The 18,386-nt window shown below is 43.7% G+C and overlaps 1 protein-coding gene across 2 annotated transcripts in view; it reads right to left on the bottom strand.

Moving 5' to 3' along the window:
- The window catches only part of LOC126319790 (aquaporin-11), a 259,549-nt gene that overhangs the window by 113,756 nt on the left and 127,407 nt on the right, over window positions 1-18,386 (bottom strand). For both annotated transcript variants that reach the window (XM_049993521.1, XM_049993522.1), the window contains exon 2: window positions 10,670-10,860. In XM_049993521.1, coding sequence (XP_049849478.1) covers window positions 10,670-10,860 — 191 coding nt within the window. The remainder of the gene's footprint in view (window positions 1-10,669; window positions 10,861-18,386) is intronic.

The following is an 18,386-nucleotide window of genomic DNA, read 5'->3' as shown; positions in this document are numbered from 1 at the left end:
TGTCAGCTAGATTCGGACTTCTGTCGAACCTGTGATGACATACCCTTTATTTGCTTAGCATTTTTCTAACGTGGCAAATAAATCACGCTGGGTCCTTCCCATCACTTAAGACCTTGCTCGGAACATACTTGTCTAATCCATATTGAAAGATGCTTTAAAATTTTTCCATTTGTGCTCCAAATCATCGGCCACAGCAATGAAGATCTGATGTTGACCACTTATACAGTCAACAATTTGTATCGTGCCACTCTTGATAAGCAAACATTTTTTCCTATATTTCTCAACCTTCCATGTAATACCCGTAGGCAGAGATATTATCACAGCCTTATGGGTACTGATAGTGGTGTCTTAGTATCACTAAGTACTAATGCAGGGAATCGTCAGTAAACGGGTAGTAACCCAGTATATGAGTGTGAGGTTACGAGCAGTAGATTTTTTATAGGTTATGGTTTAACCGATATGTGACAGCGCACCGACCAGGCCAGGCCAGACCGATAACGCGCTCGGCGAGAGAGGTGAGAGGTATCTGGTTGGTCAGTGAGCGGTTATCGGTTTGACGCTAGCGGAATGGCGAAGTTCTGACTGACTGACTGAAAAAAAAAAAAAAAAAAAAAAAACTTTTATTAAAAAAAAAACTCTAGTTCCCAACAGGATACAGCAAATCTAAAGAAGACAGCTTTGAAATAGCAATAAAGAGACGTTACCTATGAAAATATTACAATGTTTATTCCATATTTATCAATGAAGGTATTAAAGTCTGTATGTAAAATTCTATATAACAGAAGTAACAAAAGCACCAGACATACTATAAATGCGTATGCTACATCATCTCTTAACGTTTCTGATCTGCTAAAAAACGAGCATATTTGACATACAGACAAACATACTATGTATTTATTGTAAATAAATATGTATGTTGCTGAGTGCGGCAATAAAGACTTCTCCACAGCTGCAAGAAAAGGTGTGCCGCAGCATGAGTTGTTTATACTACTGTTTTTTTTTAATACTTATACTGATTTAGTTATTTGAAAAACATAGTGCATAACCAACAAGAGAAAATAAGGATCTGTTGACTAGCAATGGATGTTTCAGCTTGTGCAATATAATATGTAACTTTATATTACCACTTTAACAAGGTGTAACTAAAAAGACATAATATTCAATTACTGCTGTTGAGCTATTCAAATATATATTGCAGGGAATCGTCATTAAACGAGTTGAGCGCAATTCGCGCACTCGGGCTTCCCACCACAGCTCCTCACATGCCAGCGATAAAAAAATGTCTCTCTTAAAATTTCGTGTGGCGAGTACATTCGGCAGAAAAAAGACATAAAATAGTGGCAATGTGGCAACACTGTAACCATATGTATGGTAATTACCTCTGTCAGCGCACATAAGTTATGCTGTGCAGGTAGTACGTGGATAGAGTTTCGGGTTAGTATGCAGGAATGTAGGAGATCGAGGGTACGATCCTGGGGTGGGGCGCAGTTTTTCATTTGCTAATTTCATTCTGATATTTCATACTGTAATATACACCGTTTCTTAGGTCACATGTATCCTAAATTTGCAACATTCTGTAACGCTGAACATAACAGATACGTGGTTACACAAATACGAAATAGACACTTGAAACAAATGACCTGTCATAGAACAGAATAACTACAAAAGCAATATCAGTTTCGAGATGATAAAGATTGTAGCGCACTACAATAACACAAAATCTACTTGTCATTTGTACTACATGTAACTGACCGCTCAGATGTCGCACATTACCAACCATTGACAGTAATAATGTCTATATTAATGACCGAATGTCCTTCACATCAGAATATGTTTTCCTCAGAACAAGAGATGCTCAAACCGACCTCCCTGCACGTCCAAACAGTGCGCAACCTGCCGGATCATACAGCTCTGTACTGTTCACAACTTGAACATGCACTAACAATTCTTACGCATTCGTCGGCGGACTAGAGTACACGTGCTCCTTCAGGAGTCCCCACAGGAATAAATCCAGGGGATTTATGTCAGGCGAAGGCGGTGGCCCCACAACTGGACCTCCATGTCCGAGCCATTTCCCTCGAAATGTTATGTCTAAATACTGATGCAGATTAATTCCAGGGTGTAGAGGTGCACCATTATGTTGGAACCACATTCTCTGCCAAACATGTAGTGGAACATCTTCCAGTGCATCAGGCAGATAGTTTGAGAGAATTGTATGATACCTATGTGCAGTCAACCGGTCAGGAAACATGTAGGCGCCAAACATCTGTCGCCCAATATTCCGACGCAGACGGGACTTGATATCCACGGTCGCGGGTGACGTGCAGGTTAACCTCACACAAATGGTGGGGATTGTGCATATTGAAGACACCCTCACGAGGGAATGCTGCTTCATCCGACCGTATTATGTAGTACACAAAGTCATAGTTGGCTTCCTACTGTTGTTGGAACCATTCACAGAAGTGCATCCGCTGTTGGCGATCAGCAGGATGCAGGTGTTGCGTGAAAGCATAATGATAGGGGTGCAGCCCATGCTCGTGCAGCAGGTTAACGACCGTGTGTTGCGAGACACGCAGCTGCCTTGGTACACTGCGTGTACTTCGCTGAGGTTCTTGTTGTATGACCTCCAGAATAGCTTCCTCAGTAGCTGGAGTACGGCGAGTCCTTGAACGATCTCTATCACGCGATAGTGGTAGGAGAGAACCTGACTCCCGAAGACACAGCTCCAGACAACGGAACACATTTTTATCTGGATTGCGTTGACGAGGATATCTACACTCTTGATCATAAATTAAGGATAGTTGCAGAATGCCGTGCCACACAAGGTGGCACTACACAAAACTGGCGCTAATAGCATAGGCACATAGGGAACACACACGACACATATCTCTAAGACCACGATATTTGTGATAAGTTGAGAAAACCGTCCCGCAACACATGTGCTACAAAGCACCACTGTTTCCTGCGCATGAACCCCAATATCAATACGGGATATGATCACCATGCACACGTGCACAGGCCTCACAACGGGTTGACATACTCTAGATCAGGTGGTCGAGCAGATGCTGTGGTATAGCCACCCATTCTTGCACCAGTGCCTGTCGGAGCTCCTGAAGTGTCGGAGGGGTTTGAAGATCTGCAGCGATATGTCGACCGAGAGCATCCCAGACATGTTCGATGGGGTTTAGGTCTGGAGAACAGGCAGGCCACTCCATTTGCCTGATATCTTCTGTTTCAAGGTACTCCTCCACGATGGCAGCTCGGTGGGGCCGTGCGTTGTCATCCATCAGGAAGAAGGTGGGACCCACTGTACCCCTGAAAAGGCGGACATACTGGTGCAAACTGACGTCCCGATACACCTGACCTGTTACAGTTCCTCTGTCAAAGACATGCAGGGGTGCATGTGCACCAATCATAATCCCACCCCACACCATTAAACCACGACCTCCATAGAGGTCCCTTTCAATGAAATTAAGGGGCCGGTATCTGGTTCCTGGTTCACGCCAGATGAAACCCGGCGAGAATCACTGTTTAGACTACTCATGGACTCGTCTGTAAACATAACCTGGGCCCACTGTTCCAATGACCATGCACTGTGTTCTTGACACAAGGCTTTACGGGCTCTCCTGTGACCAGGGATCAGAGGAATTGACCTTGCAGGTCCCCGGGCGAATATACCATGTCTGTTCAGTCGTCTGTAGACTGTGTGTGTCTAGAGACAACTGTTCCAGTGGCTGCGGTAAGGTCCCGAGCAAGGCTACCTGCAGTACTCCGTGGCCGTCTGCGGGCACTGATGGTGAGATATCGGTCCTCTTGTTGTGTTGAACACTGTGGCCGTCCCGTACTGTAACACCTGGACACGTTTCCTGCCTGCTGGAATCGTTGTCATAATCTTGACATCACATTTTGTGGCACACGCAGGGTCCGTGTTACGACCTGCTGTGTTTGACCAGCCTCCAGTCACTCTAGTATTCTACCACTCATAACGTCATCAATATGTGTTCTTCGAGCCATTTTCAACACACAGTCACCATTATCACTTCTGAAAACGTCTGCACACTTACTCGCTGCACCGTACTCTGACATGCACCAACACACCTCTGCGTATGTGGACTGGTGCCAGCGCCACCTTGCGACGATCGCAGGTCAGATGCACCGCATGGTCATACCCCGATGTGATTTAAACCCACAAACCGCCTACCAGAGCTTTGTTTCAGCGTGTATCACCATTATCCATAATGAGCGTGAGTGTAGAAGCTTATTCACGAGCGGCAACAGCAGCCCTTTTATCAGATGCACCAAGGACCAGAAGCTTATTCACATATTAATCGTTTGTGAATGCCTTATGTCTGCCACACTGGTTTAGAGTTTTACACGTATGCATGTACACTGGAGTCTCTAACGGACGTGTTACTCCGTTCGCAACTAGTCCCTGTCTAAAAAAATGGCTCTGCGCACAATGGGACTTAACATCTATGGTCATCAGTCCGTTACAAATAGAACTACTAAAACCTAACTAACCAAGGACACCACACAACACCCGGTCATCACGAGGCAGAGAAAATACCTGACCCCGCCGGGAATCGAACACGGGAAGCCGGGCGCGGGAATGAAAACGCTACCGCAGGACCACGAGCTGCGGACTAGACCCTGTCTGTTGGACAGCGCATGCAGTATAAACACGCCATCAGTCCTGCGCACTGTTCCACCTAACGAGCATTACCCCTCTGACAGGTATTGTTCTGCATGATTCATCCCGACACCGCCAATTATGAAACTTTCGGTTTAAAATTACATTGTTTCCCTAACGGTAATAGTCTTGATGTTTCCACAATCCCATTGATAGTATAATAATAATAATAATGCATTTAGATACGTACTAAGCAGCATGCGGCTACCCGACTCATTGTTGAAAGACATAATTAGTGGGACAATGGTGATAACAGATACAAATAGTAACCGAGTTTAGATGTTATTCGCAAAGCATGTTGCTAGTCCTACTGGTAACGTAAGGCCCTAACGAAATGTAATGGACCTGAACGAGGCAAGAATAATAATTGGTACTAATCTATGGGACCATTGGAGGAGGTTACAGAGAAAACAGCTTTCGCATTAAGTAGATGAAGTGGAAAGGGCTTTTTTCAAAGTTGACCAATCTTCCATTTCTACGATTGTAGTATGTAAGTGCAAGATTTTCACAGGCACAAATGATTTTTGGAAGGCCGAGAACACACTGACGATGAACCTCGCTCAGGGAGATCTTCAACTTCAAAATCCAACGAAAATGTTTAACGTGTGCGTTGTTGTGAGATCAGACCGTCATTTACTAATGAGGATGATGGGTGACGTATTGAACTTAAACACTTCCAGCACACATCAAATTTTAAGCGATGATTTGTTCATGCGAAAGTTTTTGCCAAGTGGGTGTTGCATCATGACAACGCTGTGTGTCACATTGCCAAGGCTTCCATCACGGAATTATTGACCTGGAAAGGTATCAGTGTTATTCCGCAGCCCCCTATTCACCTGTTTCGAGTGCTTCTAACTTTTTCCTTTTCCCAAAATTGAAAAAGTCTTAAAAGTACCTCATTTTGGGACCATGGAGAACATTCAAAAGAACGTGACCGATATGTTAAAGAACCTACCAATTAAAACCTCTAAGCGCTGCTACCAAGACTGGATACAACGACTCCGCCATTGTGTATCTGCCTAAGGGAGCTACTCTGAAGGGGACAATTTGTTGTTTGAAAAGAATAAAAACTTGAGTAGATAAAAAACCAGTCTCATTACTTTTATCATACACTTCCTATGACTGTACGACACACAGTACAGGAGATACCACGTCGTAAACAATGAGATGCGTCAAAACTAGTTCCTGGTTAAAATGGAGCGCAAATTACGCAGACTATATTCATCAAGTGTTCCATAATGAGCGCACGTAGCGACTTCCAACAAACTTTAAACGCACTTTCATACCTTTTCTAAACTTTCTTTCGTTTACATGTTTAACGTAATGCATTTAAGACAAAAGTAAATAACTGGCATTAGTTGCTAGTGGGAATTGATTAAATCAACGAGAAATGTTGAATTTTTTTCTGGACTGGGATTCAAACACAGGTTTTCTGTTCACTAGGCAGATGTGTTGACCACTGCGCCATCCGGACACAGTGGTCAGCACCACCGCATGAAGCATCCTGGCTCGCCTCCTGATAGACCCAAATACTCAATTTATCCACAAACTGCTAATGTAGTGCCATTTGCCCATTATCCGCATTAATCGCGGCACTTTGCGGGTTCCCATAAGCGTTCGAGCGTCGTGTGCATCTGCACTGAAGTGCAGACGCAACACTTATAATTAAGCTTATAATTAAGGTGAGAACTACTAAATGATCACTTCAGTGCAGATGCGCATCACAGACCAACTCTTACGGGAATCGGCGAAACGCTGCGACTAATGAGAATAATGGGCAAGGTTTCCACATCATTAGTGTGTGGATAAGTTGAGAATTTGGGTCTGATGGGAGGCGTCCTAATAGAGTCCATGTGGGTGCGATGACCACTGTATCCAGAAGAAGCAATGTTCAGCACATCTGTCTAGTCACCAGGAGACCCAGGTTCGAACCCCAGTCTGGCACAAATTTTCAGTTTCCCCCATTGATTCACACAATGTCCATCAGCAGCTAATTCCAGTCATTTCTTTGCATCTTGATTTATAATGAATGTGGGAAAATAATGTCCTTCTTGCTCGAACAGTCCACGGGTATACTGCCGGTTCATAGTGTCCAACGGGCACAATATTTCGGCGATCAGACATGTCGCCGTCCGGTGCGCTGACGAACTGAGCTCCTGAGCCGCTGCAGAATATATTGGAGCATCAAGGATTGCCCAGTCTGAGAATAGAAGTTCAAGCCATGCGGCTACGCCTTCAGTAATAAAAATTGTCATTAAAACAATAGCTTTTTCGTTGACATGTTTTTTTCTGCTTTTAAATGATTTAAAAATACATTAGCTGTATCGTAGATTTTTAAAAATTTTTGTTTGTTTATTTATTTATTTTTCATTCGCTCACACATTCACGCAATATATACATTGTACACAAACATACATATTACAGTTAACACATTCTCACACTCTATCATTCACCTTTTATATAGATAAATAATAATAATTAATAGATAAATAATAAATACATGAAAATAGGATTAAAATATAATTAAAATAAAATAAAATTAGGATTGAAATAAAATAAAAATTAAAATTAGAAATTAAAATTATTAAAACTGTTAAAATTATATAAAAATATATACACAAGATGTGCAGTCTTGTTATTTGTGTAGATCATCGGGCCATCTGGTGGAGGGCAGGTAGTGTACCCTATGTCCAAGTTCTCGTACAAGTTCGTTATCTGACTGTTGTGTGTTTTCGTAAAAGGTTTTGGCAGTGGTTCTGAACCGGTCTTTCAAATAGGGTACCCCTGCGAGTTGGTGAAGTTCATTCGTTGGGAACCGGTATGGCAGATAGAGTGCCCTTTTCAGAGCACGATTCTGGATTCTTTGTAGCCATTGTATATGGGTTGGAGCAGCATTGCCCCACACGGCAGCAGTGTAGTCTTAGATTGGTCGCACCAGTGGAAGGTACAATATCACCCCCAATCTTGATGCTAGTGTTGACGTTGGATTTAATAATGGGTAGAGCTGTACCATTCTTCTCCTGGCTTCCTCTCGAATATTTTCTATATGAGGTTGCCATGTTGGGTCACACCCAAGTATTTTGCTGTTTCTGACCACGGGACTGGGGTGCCCCTTATCTCAATGGGCTGGGTGTTACGTGGAAGTGGTCTTCTACAAATTGCTATTGCCTGCGTCTTTGTGGCGTTGAAAGACAGTCGCCATTTCGTTGCACATTCATTCAGCTTATTACATGTTTGTTGCAGTCTTGCCTGGAGGTGTGCAGCATTCATACTTCGGGAGTAGATGGCTGTATCATGGGCGTATAAAGATAGGTGTGTTCTGGCCGTCGATGGTAGGTCGGATGTATACAAGATGTATAATAGTGGTACCAGAACACGTCCCTGAGGTACTCCTGCTTTGATTGGTCTGGTGGACGATGTACCATCTTGAGTGCGGACATGAAATGTCCGATTTTCTAGATAGCTCTTCAGGAGTGTTGCGTGTGACACGGGGACCCCTATATCTAGGAGTTTATACAGGAGTTCCTCGTACCACATGCAATCAAAGGCACGAGAAACATCCAGAAATACAGCCCCGAAGAATTCTCTCCTTTCCATGGCGCCGAATGCTTCCTCAACTAGGTGTCGTAGCTGCTGGGTGGTGGAGAGGCCTCGGCGAAAGCCGAACTGGACGTCTGGTATCAGGTGCTCCGCTTCCACATGCTGATGCAATCTCTTTATATATAAACGTTCAAAAAGTTTCGATATTGCTGGTAGAAGACTGATTGGTCTGTAGCTGGCAGGTGATCGAGGGTCCTTTCCTGCCTTCGGTGTGGCGACGACCTCTGCATGTTTCCATGTGAGGGGGAAGTCGCCAGTTGCCAGGATCTCATTGAAAGCGGCCGCTATTAATGGTACTGCGGTAGGCAGTAATTGCTTCAACAGCTCATTTGTTAGAAGGTCTGGTCCTCCAGCCTTCTTTCCATCTAGTTCTTAGAGCTGTTATGTAACTTAAGCAGTCGTGATCGGTTGAATATGGTCATCTTCGGCTCGATTGGCGAGGAATCTTGGAAGTCTCTCGTTGACTAGGCCAATGTGAGCTGCGTCGGCAGGGCCATTCATCGGCGTAAAGATTTTTGCGAATACGTCTGCCAAAGCATTTGCTTTGGCATCTGGTTCGCTAATTATATAGTTGCCCACATGTAGCGGGGGTACTTCTGTCCGTTTCTTAGAAGAGACTTCGTCATCTTTTAGGCCGATTGGTCGTCTAGTTGTAGCAGTGCAACCTTATCTGCCCAGACTTGATTATAGTATTTTTCTACTTCTGCCTTAATTTCTTGTTGCAGTCGATTTACTAGGCGCTTCGTGGCTGGATTGCGCGTTGCCTGCCATTCTCTGAATACTCGGTTTTTTTCCCTGATGGCTGCTATGATAGGTGGAGGCAGTTGATGAGTTTTTGGTCGTGTAGGCCGTCTCGGAGGCGTATCTTCTGTTACAGTGTCTAGTGCTTTAGATGTAAGGGATAATAGAGTGGCTTCTGCTCCTGCTGTCTCTGGGTCTGGTGTATCCGGAAGGTCTCTTTCAAGCAGTTGGCGATATGTTTCCCAGCTGATTCCTCGAATATCAAGATAGTGTCTTGGCGGTTTATTGATGCCGACGAGGTCGACATCAAAGATGACAGATTCGTGGTCAGATGTAAGGGCCCTTCTGGTAGTGGCAGTAACATCATTGGGAAATCCCTTAATGATGGCTATATCCAGCACGTCACTCTGGCCTCTGTTCGTAAAGCAAGTGGGGTCGTATGGTCCCATGATGATGACGTGGTTTCTTTCTGCAACTCGTCGAAGACGACGTCCGCTGATATTAGTGATGCGGCTGTTCCAGTTAGTATTTTTGGCATTAAGGTCATCAGCAAGAAAATAATTTCCTTGTTGTGACAGCAGCACCTCAAAGTCTGCTTCTTCTAGATGACCACAGGGGGGCCTGTACACTGCAATGAATTCTATGCGGCCTCTTGATGTTTGGACTGCAACCGATGTGGCTTCTGCTGTGACTAATGCTGGGAGTGGCAGTTGGTGACGCATCAAGGAGTTTGTTCCTCTACCAGCAGTTGGCCGGTCCATCCGGAAACAGCTGTAGTTGGCGACTCTTACTTGGATGTCGGGTTTCAAGTGTGTCTGACCAGGCACAAGTCGATTCTTTCATCTTGGAGGAATTGACGGAACTCTCCTACTTGGTTGCGAATTCCATTGGCGTTCCATGTGCACACAGTTAGCCCAAATGTAGCTGCCATATTGTGTGGTGGAGGTTGGCTTTGGAATGGCCTGTAGAGCAATTTGTCCGAGAAACACGACATGGATTATGAGCGTACCAAGCTCCTGGCTCAGACCTCTAAATATTGGGACAGCGTTATAAGGGAGGCTATAGAAATTCGCACCTGGGAAGATGCGATCAACCGAGATTGCGGCTACAATCTCAGCAAGGCTTGGGACCCGGCATTGAATGTAATTAAGAAGACTCTCAGCAAGAAGTACGAACTGGCGACCAGGGCGGACGTAGCAAGCACATCGACGCTACGACAGATTCCGACGCCCACGTCTTCGCGACCGCCGGCGCGCGGGCGTGGACAGCGAAGAGAGCGGCCCGCAGGGGGAGGGGATTTAAATCGGCCGCCCGCCCTCAGGACCTCAGTTCGTCAGCGCACCTGACGATGGCGACATGTCTGATCGCCGAAATATTGTGCCCGTTGGACACTATGAACCGACAGTATACCCGTGGACTGTTCGAGGAACAAATACGCCGGGAGAAACTGAAGAATCACAATGTCCTTCTTCTTTTGACCTATCAAAGAACAGACACTACATGTATAAAGCCTTTACACGTTAACTCATTTGTTAAGTAATCAGACGTCTGAAGTCGTTAAACACGTGGAAGATCGATTCTTTGAAGAATCGAGAGTTTTGATGTTAACCAGAAGAAGGCAGATAAGAGAGTACGCACCGATGATGAGTTCGAAGCAGCTGCCGCAGAGCTCGGCGGCAGCGACGGCCTCGAGGGCGAGCCGGCGGAGCAGCGGCTGCTCGAAGAGGCGGAAGACGACTCGGCGCAGTGCGGCGGCCAGCAGCGCCGTCAGCAGCAGGTAGCTCACCGACACCGCCAGCGCAGGGATCGCCATGGCCACGCCCGCCTCCCTGCCGCACACACACCACACCTGCTCAGACCGCTCTTCGTCATTACCACACTACATCTATATCTACATGAATACTCTGCAAATCACATTTAAGTGCCTGGCCTTCATCAAGCCACCTTCACAATTCTCTGTTATTCCAGCGCGGAAAGAACGAACACCTATATGTTTCCGTACGAGCTCTGATTTTATCATGGTGATAGTTTCTCCCCACATAGGTCGGCGTCAACAAAATGTTTTCGCATTCGGAAGAGAAATTTGGTAAGTCCTCCGCAACGAAAAACACCTTTGTTTTAATGATGTCCATTTCAAAAACTGTACCATTTCAATGACACTCTCCCCCCTATTTCGCGATAATACGAAACGTGCAGCCCTTCTTTGAACTTTTTTCATGTGCTCTGTCAATCCTGCATGGTAAGGATACCACACCGCGCAGCAGTATTCTAAAAGACGACCAACAAGCATAGTGTAGGCAGTCTCTTCAGTAGATCTGTTACATTTTCTAAGTGTCCTGCAAATAAAACGCAGTCCTTGGTTAGCTTTCCCACAACATTTTCTGTGTGTTCTTTCCAATTTCAGTTGTTCGCATTTGTAATTCCTAGGTTTTTAGTTGAATTTACGGCCATTAGATTAGACTGATTTATCGTGTAACCGAAGTTTAACGAATTCCTTTTAGCACACATGTGGCTGACCTCACACTTATCGTTATTTAGGGTCAACTGCCATTTTTCGCATCATTCATATATCTTTTCTAAATCGTTTTGCAATTTGTTTTTGATCTGATGACTAGGCGATAAACAACAGCGTCATCTAGGCGATAAACGACAGTGTCATCTGCAAACAACACAAGAGGTTGCTCAGATTGTATCTTAAATCGTTTATATAGATAAGGAACAGCAAAGGGCCTATAATACTAACTTGAGGAACGCCAGAAATCACTTCTGTTTTACTCGATGACTTTCCGTCAATTACTACAAACTGTGACTTCTCTGACAGGAAATCACGAATCCAGTCACATAACTGAGACGATATTCCATAGGCACGCAATTTCACTACAAGCCACTTGTGTGGTACAGTGTCAAAAGCCTTCTGGAAATCCAAAAATACGGAATCAATGTGAAATCCCTTTTAAGTAGCACTCAACACTTCATGCGAGTAAAGAGCTAGTTGTGTTTCACAAGAACGATGTTTTCTAAATCTGTGTTGACTCTGTGTCAGTAGACCGTTTTCTTCGAGGTAATCCACAATGTTCGAACACAATATATGTTCCAAAATCCTGGTGCATTTCGACGTTAATGATATTATAGTTTAGTGATTACTCCTACTATCTTTCTTGAATACTGGTGTGGTCTTTGCGACCACAGTGCAAGTACAGTAGAAAACGTGAGCACATATCCCAAACAGAACGTCAGGACTACAGAACAAGAGATATAATTGTGGCCGGTTTAAGGACAAAGCAATACAAGCGGTTGATTGGAGTGCCAAGCTGAGCGGCACAAAATTTAAATGTAGGGCATCTCTTAATTAGTGGCATAAACAGATACGAGTATATGTATATGTTAATACTTTGTCAAACCATATTAATGAGGTCATGGATGTGTGTGATGTCCTTAGGTTAGTTAGGTTTAAGTAGTTCTAAGTTCTAGGGGCCGATGACCTCAGAAGTTAAGTCCCATAGTGCTCAGAGCCATTTGAACCATTTTTTTCTGCTGGTAGTTGCCATTGCAGCAATGAAAAACAAACTTCATGCAGGTGTGGACATAGTCCGCTAGAATAGAAGTGTGCTTCTCTTGATCCATTGTGGCTTTCAAAATTATCAGATCTCCAAGGGAATGCCACGAAAACAGCCCCCAGACTAGATCGCTCCCTCCTGGTTTAGGGTGCTCTCAGACGTTTTACGCCATAATGCCAACTGCCATCTGTCCGATGCAGCACAAAACGTGATTCATTTGCAAAGACCACCTTTCACCACTCAATGGTGTCCAATTGCCTTCGTCGCTGACGAACAGGTGTCAGCATGGGTGCGTGAACCAGGTGCCTACTGCTAAGGCCCAGACGCAGCAACGTTCTCTGTATGTTCGTTGAGAAAACACTGTCGTTAGCCTCTTGATTCATCTGGGCGGTCAGTTGCTCAACAGTTGGGCGTCTATTCGCCTGTGCACACATCCATGGCCGTCGTTCACTCGTGTCGCCTATGGCCTATGGTGCGCCACAGCTGCGTTGGTCTCGGTTTTGGATAGCGCCATTTTGCCATGCATGGTATGCTTTAACATGGGGGCACGCAAACAGTTAACAAACGTAGCCGGTTCGGAAATGTCTCTACCCTTGGAAGCGACCACTATCGAGTGAAGTGTAAAATTTATATACTCTGTTTTTACAGGAATATTGGCAAACAGAAGAGATCACAAAATGCTGACCAGCTTGAGATCATGAAGTATAGCATGGTCAGTTTAAGGGAAGGTAGTACTAAGTACTTATACCAACAGCGTTTGGCAAACAAATTGGTGAGTGCAGAGAAAACTTTAGAAGAGGAATATGAATCTACAAAGAAGGCCATAAATGAAGCAGCGAAAGACGCCCTTGGAGAATGTGAGAAGATCAAGCCACTTTGGTGGGATGTAGAAATACCACAGATGAAAAGAAGAAGCTTATTCGACGTTCCTAAATGTGAATAACTAACAAATTAGAGACAGATGTAGGACAGTAAATAGAGAAGTAAAAAAGAGGAGTGTTAAAAAGGATAGATGTGGGTACGTGAGGGGATGACTGGTGGGGCCCGAAGTGCTGAAGCATGGAGAACAATCAAGTCAGTTGAGTACCAGGTAGTGATAAGCTAAATCATAATTATAATAGCCATGGTAAATGAACAACGTATTTTGACGACTTATTCCAGTTAAAGCGGCTTGAGCATTGAGACAGATGTGAGGTGAGTATGCAAAAGGAGGAGTTACGGCGTTTGGATGTAAAAGTTCTTCAACAGGCTGTAAGAGTTTTAAGATCAATAAGCCACCAGATATTGTCAATATATCCACAGCTGGTGTAATTTGGTCCACAGAAATTATTGGAGATGCTAAAGAGGTTGTGTGAAAGAGTATTAAATAGAGAAGATGTTCCATTGGGATGGGAAACGTGTTATATAAGACTGGTGCGTAAGAAAGTGTCGCCGGCCGCGGTGGTCTCGCGGTTCTAGGCGCGCAGTCCGGAACCGTGTGACTGCTACGGTCGCAGGTTCGAATCCTGCCTCGGGCATGGATGTGTGTGATGTCCTTAGGTTACTTAGGTTTAAGTAGTTCTAAGTTCTGATGACCACAGCATTTGAGTCCCATAGTGCTAAGAGCCATTTGAACCATTTTAAGAAAGTGTCATAAGGAGCAAAATATTTATAGAGGATTGGCAGTGATCTCTTGAGTTGGAAAAATATATTTGAAGGTAGCGAAAGATATGGTAGAGAAAGAAAGCAGTCACTAGCAGCAAGAAGAACAAGTAGGATTCCACGCAAAAAGGGCGGTAATCAAACTGTGAGAAAAGTTGAAAGACATAGACTCAGATCAAAGATTGCCACCCTGATTTAGGATTCCCGTGATTTCCCTAAATGCTGGGGCAAATGCTGGGGCATGGGTGTGTGTGTTGTTCTTAGCATAATTTAGTTTAAGCAGTGTGTAAGTCTGGGGACCGATGATCTCAGCAGTTTAGTTCCTGAGGATTTCACACACATTTGAAAATCCGTGTTGCGTCCACGCGTCCACATTACAACACATGACCTGTTGCCCATAGGTAAATAAACATTAATGGCTTGCTCTTGCCACATGTACTTTGAGGTAGTAACCAATATAAGAACATACAACTTGTAATGGCCATGGTTTGAAAATGACGTAAACTGATGTAATGTTCTTTAGTACACTATCCTCAGACAGCAATAGAAACGTGTGCACTTATTCAAGTTACACTCAGTGTTTGCATGAGGGCGTGCTGTAAAGTAATGCCTCCGAATTTCTTAATTCTGTTCTCAATATCGGTTGAGGTATTACATGTCATGCACATTACTCGGTCGAATTTCACATTTCGATGATGCAAGTTACAATCCGCTTGAGGGCTCCAAGTTGCTACATGTAACATGGCGGTTATGTAATGTAACTATGGCAGTGCGTGAGAAACAGCGTACTGTAATCGACATTCGAATTCGAAGATTTCATCCACACATGGCGGACCCTCTCCTTCAGAATGGCAATGCCAGACTACGCACATCTGTGACATCTGCAACAAACCGAAGCCTTGAATTCACTGTCATAGAATATTCTCCGTACAGTACCGACTTGGCACCATCCGATTTTCGTCTGTTTCCGAAATTTAAAGATCAACTTCGAGGACTTTACTTTGGAAGTGATGAAGTGGTGCAAGCGGAAATGAGGTTCCCTCTCCGTCAACAAAGTCAAACATTCTATACTGACGGTATCAACAAACTGGTCTCTCATGCGAAGAAATATCTTCGAAGCCAGGGTGAGTATACTGAGAAATAAACATGTAGACATGAAGAATAAAGATGCAAACTTTTAATAATGTCTGTTTTATTCAAAAAGCTTTAAGAATTTTTACACAAAAGTACTTTTCAACATTTCCTCGCACTATCATACGAGACAGAAATTGAAATCATAGGGCCTTCAAGCGTAACCCAACTCCCGAGGCGTACGAAGCTTATAGGAAACTCCGAAACAGAACCAAGCAAAGCGTGAGGAATGCCAAAATCAGACATGCCCGCTCTGTCGTATGCGGCATATCAAAACCTGCTGCACTGTGGAAAAAGCTGCGCAGTTTCGGTATAGGGAAGCGAAGATCTGACGCTGTTTATCAAGCGTCTGCAGAAGAATTAAACGATTTCTTCTCAACAGCTGCAAACTGCCACGCAGCGACAAATTACCAGCCCCAAGATATCAATCTCTCGAGAGACAAGTTTTTCCTAAAACATATCACTACCGGCACAGTACACAAGGCAATTATGAGAATCTCTTCCGAGGCAGTAGGAAATGATGGAGTGAGCATTGGCATGATTAAGAACGTCGTAGACACTATTATTCCAGTTATCACAGACATCTTCAACCTGTCTCTTGTCAGTAGTACATATCCTACTGAGTGGAAGCAAAGTTTAATTAAGCCTATACCCAAGACTGACAACCCTAAGTCGCCAGGTGACTACAGGCCGATCAGCATACTACCTGCAATTTCTAAAGCCCTAGAGCACATCGTCCATGAACAACTGACGGATTACCTCAAAACTCATAACATCCATGACGAATATCAGTCAGGCTTTCGAAAGCACCATAGTACAGCAACCGCATTAATCAAAGTAACTGATGACATTAAACATGCTATGGACAGACGTGAAGCTACTATCCTAACACTGCTTGACTTTAGCAAGGCTTTTGACACAGTTGACTTCGATATATTACTAATTAAAATGAAACAGCTGAATTTCTCAAACAGCGTAATACACTGGTTCGACAGCTACCTCAAAAACAGAAGTCAACAAGTCATTTGTGGGTCGGAAAAGTCATCATGGAAAAGCGTGCGCTCTGGAGTTTCCCAAGGCTCCGTCCTTGGTCCACTACTCTTCTCACTGTACATTAATGATATTTCTTCAGTGGTTCACTCCTGCAACTACCATCTTTATGCCGACGACATCCAACTGTACATAAGTGCAAGCCCCAAAAACATTGCTGGCGCAGTAGCGAGTATGAACGCAGATCTTTGCTCTGTTTCTCGATGGGCACAGAACCTAGGTCTGAAACTAAACCCCAAGAAATCCCAGGTCATATTTATATCTCATCCAAAGTTAATCAGCCGGTACTTTCGCGAAACAGTCCCTAAAATACTCCTCAATGGTACCCAACTACCATACCAAAAAACAGTAAAAGACCTTGGAATAATCTTGGATGAACACCTAAACTGGGAAGAACAAACAGTCACAGCTTGCCGGAAATCGCTCTCCTCCCTACATGCAATTCAAAAATTTAGAAAAATATTTCCAACCCATGTTAAACTAAAATTAGTCCAAACACTAGTCTTGCCTAATCTTTACTACTGCGATGTAGTTCAACACGGCACAAATAGTGAAAATTCTAGATGCCTCGAGCTAGTGATGAATGCTTGCGTTAGATACGTGTGCAATATTCGGTTGTATGATCATATCAGTCCTTCATACTCCCAGCTAGGTTGGATACGCCCACATACGGCACGCGATCTCCACACGATGTGCTTACTTCATCGATTTCTTAGCCACTGGTGCCCCCAATACTTATCTTCTCACATTAAACACCTATCATCATTCCATAATCGCAACACCAGATCGGATACGTCTATCATCTTGGCTGTACCTTTACATAACACAAAATCTTTCTCCGTGTCATTCTCCATCTCAGCCATACGACTATGGAACGCGCTCCCCTGTGATCTGCGTCTTATGCAGAACTACTCAACATTCAAGAGGGAACTCAAAACTTACATATTAGGGACGGTATAGCCACCATTCTTGTGCCCCTCCCATCTCTTTCTTTCTCCTCTCCATCACAGCTTCGAATTTTACCGTTCTATTTCTCTTCCTCTAACCTATCTACCTCTTATATATCTCTTTCACCCCATTCTATCGTCTTATGTCTCTGCTCGATGAGAATAACTCACAAGCTGCAAGAACATAACGAGAAAATTCCCAACTAACAATGGGACTGACATTCAGAAAAGAAAAGTATGTTTACTTTCATATACATAGTCATTATTATTATTATTACTACTACTATTATAATTATTATTATTACTATTATTATTATTATTATTGATTGTTATAATTATTTTTATTGTTATAATTATCATTGTACTACTGTTATAATATCTATTTTTTTTCTTTAACATCAATACAGCATAATAGGCTATATATCCTTAATGTTAAGTAGAAACTGTAACTCGTTCAATCTGAGTATGCCTGGTTAGGTGTAAGAGAGGGCCTGAAGGCCCTAATCTTGCCAGGTAAAATAAATGCATAAATAAATAATAAATAAATAAATCACAAGAATTTTGCTATACATGGTGTCCAAGGTGTAGATTTAGAAAAGCAGAAGATACACATTTCAATAAAATATCACAAAATTGGGAAGTCACTTCCTGAACGACACATTGCTATCGCTAACTGTAACACATGCTTGTCAGCGAAGTGGTACAGCCGGGGGTATTAGCCGAGCGGTGGGCGCTGCAGTCGTGGACTGTGCGGCTGGTCCCGGCGGAGGTTCGAATCCTCCCTCGAGCATGGGTGTGTGTGTTTGTCCTTAGGATAATTTAGGTTAAGTAGTGTGTAAGCTTTGGGACTGCTGACCTTAGCAGTTAAATCCCATAAGATTTCACACACATTTGAACTTTTTTTTTTGTTGAAGTGGTGCATTCTCTATGAAGTAGTACAAGATCTCTGTTGTCGCGTATGTATAGTCATGACTGACAACACAGTAGGCGCCCAGTTCTAGAATCCTTGATCTAATGGTAGCGTCTGTG

The sequence above is a fragment of the Schistocerca gregaria genome, chromosome 2 (genome assembly GCF_023897955.1).
Source record: "Schistocerca gregaria isolate iqSchGreg1 chromosome 2, iqSchGreg1.2, whole genome shotgun sequence".
NCBI classification, from domain to species: Eukaryota; Metazoa; Arthropoda; class Insecta; order Orthoptera; family Acrididae; genus Schistocerca; species Schistocerca gregaria.
Note: the sequence above shows the minus strand (reverse complement) of the source record. Positions and strands in the feature narration are given on the sequence as shown.